Source organism: Mercenaria mercenaria, chromosome 19 (assembly GCF_021730395.1).
Source record: "Mercenaria mercenaria strain notata chromosome 19, MADL_Memer_1, whole genome shotgun sequence".
NCBI lineage: Eukaryota > Metazoa > Mollusca > Bivalvia > Venerida > Veneridae > Mercenaria > Mercenaria mercenaria.
In genome coordinates this window covers 11529123-11540128 of record NC_069379.1, presented here as the reverse complement: position 1 = coordinate 11540128, position 11006 = coordinate 11529123, and the positions used below count along the sequence as shown (strand labels likewise).

Here is an 11006-nt window from a genome sequence, read left to right as displayed (position 1 = left end):
CGCGTCCGATTTCAAATATTTCAAATATCAACTCACTTGATCTAAAACGCTGTTGGACCAAAATCCGGTTGGGATGTAGAAAAGTTTTCATATTAGGAAGCTATTTAAGTGATAATTATGCGACAATTCTAAAAGTAAGGAAATGCCAGCTCGAGCGGAGCGAGCCGAACCAAAGCAACAGAATAACAACAATGCTATTATGCTTGTCTCTGTAAAAAGTTAAAAAACTGTTAAAAATGCTAGAATGACGTCACGTTAACGTCAAAGTTTTTGTTGCGGCCATGAAAGAGCGTTTCTATATTTTATCTAGTGTTTGAGATTAAGGGCATATTAGAATCAAAATAATTTATAGCACAAGCGTGCTTTAACACTAATTATACACTCGGGTGGTAATACGTCGTTCAAGTTTGAAAGAAAATGCGGTAAAAGGGGGTGCGTTCGCACCTGACGACTTCTCTCTGAATACACCCTTGATTTGTCTACCTTTTACATGTCATTTTGTTATTCAGGTTACAATTATAAATGAAAACGCAATTTGAGGAAGTTAAAGATTCAAAAAACAAGTTTATACAGATAGATATGTATATTTTAACTACAAAAAATACGTCTGAGCTATCTTCACGCTGATTATTTTCAGATATTCTCTCTTATTGTATTTCTTTCTGTTATAATGGCGGATGAAGCTGTCACATATATTAGAAAATTCACAGAGAAACTTGATGAAAGTCATCATGCAGTTGAGGACTTATTCAATAACGAGCTTAAAAAGAATCTAACAAGGTCTGGAATTATGGATCACAGCCCAGAAGAATGTGATATCTTAATAGAAGAGTTAAATAAAGCACTGGAGGTTGTTGAAAACAAGGTGAATCACACACTTATACACGTGAAAGATCACCTGAAACAAGCCAAAATAGACGCTTTAGAGAGGAAACTCATGCACTGCACTTGCGTTGTGATGCGTCAGGATGCCAAAAGATCAAGGGATAAAGGTAAACTCTTGAAGACTTTGTGAGTTCATATTTAAAAACATTTCTTCTGTTTGATCTACATTTTCTGTATCAATGATTGTTTTCTGAATTACTCTTTAAATATATGACAATGTCGCAATATAACATACACTGTAAACCCAAGAAAATACATAAATAAATTGATTTTAAATATAAAACACTTGTAGATACTTTATATTTTCAAGACATCTCGGTTAATTTTAGGAAATTATCGGGGGTGGGGGGGGGGGGGGGGGGGCAGTTTGGTGTCTGCGCAAAATGTTTTTTGATTTTATTTATACTTTGTTGTAATATACCTACATGTATTAAGTTTCATTAACAAGTGTTACTGTTACCAGTTTTGACTTACTTTTATAGATATTCACATTAAAAGTGGGTGGGTAATCTGACATGTGACCAGCCAGGAACACAATTTCTGTTATTTTTTTTAAAAATGGTTCAAACTTTTTACCTGAAACTTTCATGATAAAATAACTATGCAATGGACATTCACACAACATGTTGCATTTTAAATTGTACTGAATACTTTTTTCAGCACAGAGCCACAAATTGATCTAATCAAATTTACTAATTTTCAATGGACGAACTTCACCCAAAAGCTAAAACATTTTTTATTAGTTGAGATATTAAGGTGTTATTTTCAGCAGATATTGTAAACTAAATAAACATAAAAATGACAGTATATCAGTATACTCTGATTAATATTGGAAGAGTGGTACACTCTCAAACTGGGTAAAAGTGGGTGGGGTAAATAAATATTCGAAGCAACACTACAAAAATTGTGCAATTGTTACGAAATGGCCTCAGATTGTCAAATACTATCTTAATTGTGCCCCCATGAGTGGTGGGCGCATATAGATTTTCTCTTGTCCGTCCGTCCGTCCATGCGTCCGTCCGAAGTTCGTGACGCACCTAGCTCAAAAAGTATTTGATATAAATTAATGAAACCTTGCAAGAGTCTTTATCATGATATGGACTTGCGCACCTTCTATTTTTCGTCTGGCTCCGCCCCCCAATTTTAGAGTTACTGCCCCTGAAATAGTAAAAACTGCACATTTTCACCTTGTGACACGCCTAGCTCAAAAAGTGTTTGACATAAATTGATGAAAGCTTGCAAGAATCTTTATAATGATATGAACTTGAACACCTCCTATTTTTCGTCTGGCTCCGCCCCTGTTTCTAGAGTTATAGCCCCTGAAATAGTAAAAAAATGCACATTTTCACCTTGTGACACGCCTAGCTCAAAAAGTACTTGATAGATTCATGAAACCTTGCATTAGTCTTAATCATGATATGAACTTGCGCATCTCTTATTTTTAATCTGGCTCCGCGCCCTATTCTAGAGTTATGGCCCCTGAAATTGTCAAAAATGCACATTTTCACCTTGTGACACGCCTAGCTTAAAAAAATATTTGATATAAATTGGTTAGTGTTTATCAGGATATGAACTTGAGCACATACTATTTTTTATGGCCCTTGAAAGAGCCAAAATAGTGGATTTTTTGTTTGTGATGCTCATAGCTCAAAAAGTATATGGTATAGAATAATGAATCCTTTTCATATTTTTTTTTGAGGCTATACCCCTTTAAGACTGCAAACATTTGTATTATTTCCCCTTATTTGTGACAAATGTACCAGTCGGGGTGGGGGCACACCATGTGTCCTACAGACACATTCTAGTTTTATTAAATACAGACTTGGCTGATAAATTTTAACAATTTAACAACTTTATACATGTGTGCCATGGAAAAATCAATGCAGAAAATTTAATGTTAATTTGAACAATAGCTTTCCTCAAAATATACTGCCTCAGGCAAAACCTTTTGTTAAATACTTTTATCTTTCAGGGTTAATTTGGTTTGTCTACATGTCATGTTCAAGGTCCATGCTTTTTCCATGACACACATGTATAAAGTGGGAAACTTTTTGTTAAAATTTATCAATCAATGCTGTATTTAATAAAATCAAGATAGTAATAGACAATCTGAGGCCATTTCGTAACAACTGCACAATTTTTGTAGTGTTGCTTCGAATATTTATTTACCCCACCCACTTTTTCCCAGTTTGAGAGTGTACCACTCTTCCAATATTAATCAGAGCGTACTGATATAATGTCATTTTTATGTTTATTTAGTTTACAATATCTGCTGAAAATAACACCTTGATATCTTAACTAATGAAAAATGTTTTAGCTTTTTGGTAAAGTTCGTCCATTGAAAATCAGTAAATTTAATTAGACCACTTTGTGACTCTGTGATGAAAAAAAGTGTTCAGTACAATTTAAAATGCAACATGTTGTGTGATTGGCCATTACTTGGTTATTTTATCATAAAAGTTTCAGGTAAAAAGTTCGAACCATTTTAAAAAAAAATAACAGAAATTGTGTTCCTGGCTGGTCACATGTCAGATTACCCCACCCACTTTAAATGTGAATATCTATAAAAGTAAGTCAAAACTGGTAACAGTAACACTTGTTAATGAAACTTAATACATGTAGGTATATTACCACAAAGTATAGATAAAATCAAAAAACATTTTGCGAAGACACCTAACTGGGACCCCACCTTTAAAACAAAGTCAAACTACAACCTTTCGAATACTGTGTAGTCTAAAGTTTGGTTAGGTGTATGATTGGGGAGGAGGCGAGTGTGAAAGTTGTCAATCTGACCCGGTCAAAACAGTCGGCCGTTATATTTCTTGGTTTCATTATCTGCTTCCAAAATATATTCTTTTATCTGACTTTGGAATTTTATGTGGCGGTTGCAAAAAGTCAACATTTACTAGGAGTACATTTTTATAAGTGAAGTTATATTTTCTGGTCCTTTCGATCATAGATTCAATTCAATACTAATACTTGTCTAGTATAATATTAGAGTTCAGCTTTAGACAGACTAGGGTCCGCCCGCTTAGCTCAATAGTGGAAGCCCGTATTTACAAATCGCGGGGTCGTGACTTCGATCCGCGGGCGGGACTTTAGTTCTCCATGACGATTTGATGAAAGGCATTGCATCTGAAATCTCTGATTCATGCGGGGAAGTTGACAGTCTGTTAGTCACCCTTTATTGGTTTAGTTTAGTTTAAGCATATTTTTATTCCGAAATGCATGAAATATTTACAATACAACATTCCAGGAATTGGACAGAAAGCTATATTAGCTTACAGTTGTCCTCTCCTTATTACATAAAATTACATGTTTAAATTCATGGCACAATTATTTACCAGTTAATACAGTATTATATATAATACATGAAAAGATGACACATTTCAATAAACCAAAAAGTGCTTTTGTAAAGTACAATAAGAGTTTAAATATGAAAACATATTCAGACATAATAGCAATGAATTTGAAAACACTTGATATGAAATAACAAGCAAATCTTATTTAAAGAGATATTTAATACTAATTTAAATGGTAAGTGTAAAATGTAAGTTAAACACCGAACTAAATTTAGAGTTGTAAAAAACTTAAACACGTCAAAGAAAAAGGGATGAACGATAAGGATAAAGTGTGAAAAAAATAGCTGAATCAATCAAATAATCAACATGTTTAGATAATGATAATGTTTAGATATGACGTGTATACATATAATAGATATATTATTGGTTTGATTGTTCTATTCATAAAGAATTTTTTTTTTTCATTAGAGAAAAAGGACAGTGGTATTGTCTCAACAGGTAAGTAACTCTTAGTAATAGAAATTAATGTTCATTATGATAAAACATGAAATTATTACTGTACCTACTTGAACTCAAGATTTAAACAGATTCAATTACATTATGTAAATACAGAAAGTATCTTTTTGCCAAATAAAGAAAGTACTTTATTTTTACAAAATTTAGTAAATGCTTTTTAGTTTGTGAAATAATGAATCAATGCAGCTTCTAATTTCAAAATTTAGAACGTACTTTCGTTTGTAGAATAAAGAAAAAGAAATTATTTGCTAAATATAGAAAGTACTTTATTTTGCAAAGTATAGAAAACACACTATTATTACTTTTTTTGTAAAATATTAAAAGAGCTTTTACTAATTAGTAAATAAAAAGTAAAAACTGACACTGAGGCTGAGGCTGTATTTCATACAGTATTTATCATTTATTGAAAAAGGAAAACGAATATATAAACGAAAAACAAAGCGAAATATGTACATAATTGTCACTGATAACAACGCTTGATGTGTGATAACAGTACAACTTGATACGTATATTTATTTTATAGATTCAAGAGTGTTTTCTGATGTAAGTATCCGTTTTCTCTATTTAACATCCAAATCGAAAGTTTTCCTAAATGTCTCTGAATGTACAATTTTAGTTAAAGATGGTGATTATCAAATTTTGGTGAAATGATGGATTTGTTCAAACTTTTAACATCAGATCATTTTCATTTGTTTTGTGTTAACTTAGGGCTTGAAAAAGTATGTTCAGAATAGAATAAACAAATATAAACAGGTATAAATATGCAATAAAAAAGAATGTCTAGAATTCTTGCTATTTAAAGCAATCTTTAATTTAATTTGTTTCAATAACATATATATCAAATCATATTTGTTTTTAATAACTAAAATATTTTAATTTCTAAGATTCTAAGATATTTATGAACTATCCACATCTTATTCTTTTTTAATCAGCCAGGTGGTGCCCCAGTTGTTCAGCCATCAAAAGAAAATGATGCAGGTATTCTTTAAAGTTATTACAAATTTAAGCTATCACGGTAATACACTGAAATGTCACAATTCAGAACACTTCAATTTCTACATTATTTAGCCGTACACGTTGAAACTAGGACTGGGACGATTACTCGGACAATCGGATCCGATTCGATTACTAGGTGAAACCGGTTTCAATTTTGCAAAACCGCTAATCGGTCCCAAACAATAAACATCACGAATCGTACTTTATGCATATGTTTGACAGGCACATAGACCCGCAGTATATTTCCGCTAAAACACATCAACATAATTAATAGTCTCGGATTTGCATATATTTAGAACAAAATACACCAAAATATGACTTATTGATTATCACACTACTTGCAAATGATACAGTCCGTAAGTTTCTAATGAAGTCAGGTGCTAGAAGTACCTTGATAGGTCGTCTGGAAAGAAACAGCATTTTCAATATGGCGGCCGATTAACCGGTTCCATTCGATTTCATATAAATGATTAACCGGTTTCAAAATTTTGAAATCGTCCCAGCCCTAGTTAAAACCTCTATCTGAAATTTTGGACGTGTTGATTTATTATTTGTTATTATTTATTATTACAAAAATAGATATATTACACACACGCGTATAGGCACAACTATCGAAATTGCAGCATCTTTATTTATTGTTTTCAAATTATTGGCAGTCTACAGAATATAAATGTAGTCTTAATCTCAGCATATCTTTCCTTTGAATTGGTATACTGATTTAGTGCAGTGTTTTTTTTAACAAACGTTATATTTTGTGTCTTTATCTTTGAAGTGAATCGCTTAATAGTATTTATCACTTTTCGGAGCATTCGAGAGATTACAACGTTACGCTCGACTGGTTACGATTCTTTTACATACGTTACGTCGCCATAAAAGCGAGATACATACGTGTCAACGGACGTTACCATTTCGAACGCGTGAGTTGTAACGTGTGCTATTTCAACAACCGCCGTCAGTTGACGAGTTTATTGTTTAAGAGATGTATACTTTAACAGTACGCAACATTTGATCATTTCGAATCGATTAAAAAACGATGCAAACAACATTGTGAATAAAAGGTATAAATTGCAATTTTCTCACGAAATATATGTGAAAAATAATATCTTTGAAAATATCCCTTAGTAGCACAGAACGCAACAAAAAAATAAAAGCACAACCTAAAAGACTTTTATAAGTCTTCTTTCGCACTATTTCCTTTTCGTACATGTGAACGGTTTTCTCTATTTGTGAAATGCAATTGCGATGTAGCTTTCAAAATGAACATGTGTAAAATAAATATAATTAAGCTTGTGTTCAATGTACGATGCCCGCCCGCGTAGCTCAATAGGGAGAGCGCAGGTCTATGGATAGCGGTGTTGTGAGTTCGATCTCCGGGCAAGGCGTATGTTCTTCGAGACGATTTGATAGAAGACATTGTGTCTGAAATCATTTGTCCTCCACGTCTGGGTCATGTGGGGAGTTGGCAGTTACTTCCGAGGAACAGGTTTGTACTGGTACAGAATCCAGGACCACTGGTTAGGTTAACTGCCCGCCGTTATATAACTGAAATACTGTTGAAAAACGGCGTTAAACCCAAAACAAAGAAATCAATGCACGAGTAGAGTTGGTCTCCACACACTTAAAATACTCATATATTTCATATTCATGTGTAAAGAAGTTTATGACCGAATGTCTCTAACTGAATCAGAATCTCCCCAAATTCCCTGAATACTCCTGAATATCTCTGAATGTGCCTAATTATCTACTGTTTTTCTTTTAGATATGAGACCTTAATCGGTATTTTTTATGAAACTTGATATCAAAAGAACGCATAGAGACAACAACAGCAACAGCATTTACATTATCATTCAAAGTTAGAGAGCACAGAATGTTGAAACTGGTCGGTTTCAGTCCACTGACAGGTCGTTTTGTTAGGGAGTCGTTTCGGCATCAATTTGACAAGAAATTTCGGCACTGAATGTCTCGAGCCAAAAATTCATATGTGTATGAATAATGTGATGTTTTTGATGATTTAGAGCCTTGTGACATTTTAAATTATTATTGATATGTTTCATGGACATATTCGAATATATACCGATTATTGAATAATTGATTTTTTCGCCACAATATAATCGAAATATCTGTAAGTTCTAGTATTAAGAATACAGGTATAATAGAACATATCCTAAAATGAAAATAATTCCATTCGAAGCGCATATGTGTTACTGTTCCAATATACACTATTAATAACAATTATATATATTTAATAGATTCTCTGGTCGAGGATACTATTGTGAAATATGAACATGGTTTGTGTAACAAAGTGAGGTTTGGCCCATTAAGCTAGTTGAAACTCCTCAACAGTGTTTTGCCATTGAGCGTACAATGGCGATGCCCTCTTGTGTCCACTTTTCGTGTACATTTGTATCTATTTGCTACTATCATATCATTTGTTTTTGTTAATGTGTACATTTGTTCAGCGGCAGTTCACGTGTATATATTTGCATGTACCCCTATTTCAATTTGAATTGCTGTATCAGAGGCTGCTTTCTTTGATGCTTTTGTTTTATTCGTGATGTATCTAATTGTGCAATATTTCTGTTAATTACCCAAACACGCTCCGCGTTGTCAGATACAAATACACCATGATTTGTTCAGTTCGCATACAGTTTTAAAAACCAATACAGGCAACATTAAATATTAATTTTATTAATACAATGTAGCTGTTAATTCACAATGTATAAACTGCCCTTCATTTGTATGGAACCGGGGATTTGAGGATGGGGATTAGAGCTAAAGAGGTTTTACACATTAAAATACTCATTGTTTTCTATTATAAGACACGCTAAAATACAGATTGTCTTTTCGAAAATTAATTAAAGGAATCTCATTTATATTACACACAATACCAAATAATTCAGTAATCTTTAAAATATCAATTTGTCAGTGTAAATATTAGATAGCATTTAAGGAATGTTACGGACTTCGGACACTATCATATGCTTCTAGCCTACATTTTGAATGCAAAAATTTCATTAAGTATGTAATCAAATGTAATCAATACCCAAATCGTTTTGAATCACATATAAACCAATGTCACGGTGTATACCCATATCGTATCCCTCTCTGTGCAAAATGAGAAAACGGATCCCTCTCTGTTAGCGCACAGGACACTTTGTTGTAAACAATGGCATTCAACGCCGGCGCTTTGCCAGGGAGGACTGAAAATAAACTTTTTCGTCCCGAACAAAGGTTTGCGCATAAAAATATATAATCCACGGAAGGGCATGGGGATCTACCATTTCTTTTTTATCGTTATATTTGTTTTATCCGTTGTCACAATCCTAAACGAAGCTGGAAAGTAGACCGAGGGTATTTGCTCGGATAAACATCGTGCCGTGTTTATGAAACTTAAGTACGACTTTTCTTGAATATAGCAAATATTTAGTACCTTAGATGTGATCCCATATTACCTCTAAATACACTTTATGTGGTTACTATTCATCATGTTTCCTTAGAAACACCCTACTTTCGATTTCGTTAGTGCACGGGATCCCTCTCGGTCGGTTATATTTTGCCTCACAGGATCCATCTTGACTCTCTGCAGCCGGCACGGAAACCCTCTCCGACAAAATTTATATCGGCACCGGTTTGCCTCTCAATTTAACGTTACTTCAGTGTTAAGATAATATGAGATGGTATTCGTATTTAAAAAAGCAATACAATAATATAGAAATGCGTGTCCGTGCGAACGGGGGTTGTTATATTTGTTTTGGTACAGATTTGCCGATGAAATGTCCCTCTAGACTCTTTGAAGTGGTGTATTAGAGAAACTCTAAGCTTTTCATTTACTGACAAACGTTCTGTTCGGGTGTATACATTGTTTTTAATGATAGCCCATGTACAAACAGATGTAAAAATATGTGGTAATCAAATTATCTAAAATGAATATAAAAAGTGTTGGTTAGTTAACATCTTGGAACACCCTGTAGTTATATGTTTTTGTTTGTTTAAAAATACTGTTCCCCCCTTGCAGCAACAGAACGGTTACAGAAAATGTGTCTAAATAATATCTACATATGCTTGTTAAATATGGTTAATACATGTCGGGGGGTGGGAGGGTGAGGTGGGGGACAATGTTATATAAAGATAAATAGCTTTTATATGTCCATAACAGGGTACGTAATTTTATTTAGAGCAAAATATCACTGTTTTACGAAACAAATATTGAAAATTTCACTTCAAGAAATAATCTCAAGTGTATATCTTGATGATAATTGTAATTGAATATTTATTTCTGAGTAGTTTATGTTTCAGTCTTGGAGAAGGCAAATTCATACAGAAAGTGTCCGAAGTCCTTTACCATTCGACGTTTGCTATGTTCAGCTGTAATTGTTTTTGTTCTTATAGTAGATCTAATTGTTTGGTTTTTGTTATTATTTTGACAAAAGGACATTGTTTCGTTTACTAATAAACTTTGATAGTGTGCCAATTGACCTCAGTACATTCGACACTGTTTATTTTCCAATACAGGTAAATCCAATAATTTCTTTACAATAGAACTGTGACGGATTATCTTTGAACACCTCTGGACTTATTGGACTCAACTGCCACATTATCAAAGCTTATTAGTAGATAATTTTGTTTACACCTTTTTGTGCAGTGACAAACATAGACATGTAATGCTTTTGTACAGGTTTTCAATTGATTGTTGTTATTTACGCAGGTATTACATTGTATAGATAAGTTTAAATTGTTTTCAGTTTTGCACGAATACTTTTTTTATATCTAGATATTTTATCTATTGTTTTGGTTTGAACATAGATCAACGGCATCCTTGTATATTCGCCTGTATATGTATTACCTTTGCATCACTGCATCATAATAAAGTGAAATATTACTCCGTATTTTTGAACTTGGTAACAGTGTTGATTGATTGAATTTATTGTGGTAAATTAGACAATATATTATAGGACAAATGCATATTCAATGGCAACATAATAAATGTGAGCATTAAAGTGCAATTGTAGAGGACATATAATCAAATCCAAGGATAACATAAAAGGAGAGCATAAACCTTTTTTATTTCCTTTGTTGTTTATTGAATTGATCATATGGCATCGGAAAGGCAAATTAATTAATCAAGTATTGCACATGTTGGATTAAATTTACATAGCACATGTCTTTAACTTTTATTGTTCCTTCTCTTGAGAAGGAATATTATAGTTTGGTAAGTCACACTTGACTGAGCTACTGATATCGAAAGCTGTTGTCATTACAAGCTGGCCAGTCAAACTCCGTGACCTTAGAAATAACAAAGAGCTTTAA

The 11006-nt window shown here is 33.1% G+C and overlaps 1 protein-coding gene across 2 annotated transcripts; it reads left to right on the top strand.

The window, feature by feature from the left end:
• The first annotated feature begins 504 nt into the window (after positions 1–504).
• LOC123542752 (uncharacterized) lies at positions 505–10585 on the top strand. Of its 2 annotated transcripts, none has more exons than XM_053530826.1 (5): positions 505–992; positions 4656–4685; positions 5227–5246; positions 5640–5681; positions 7459–10585. In XM_053530826.1, exons 1-5 carry the CDS (start codon positions 671–673, stop codon positions 7462–7464), a joined length of 420 nt encoding a protein of 139 aa, XP_053386801.1. In that variant the 5' UTR covers positions 505–670; the 3' UTR covers positions 7465–10585. The 2 variants fall into 2 exon arrangements, with proteins under 2 accessions (XP_053386801.1, XP_053386800.1); XM_053530825.1 differs by having other exon boundaries at positions 507–992; positions 5636–5681.
• Positions 10586–11006: the final 421 nt, after the last annotated feature.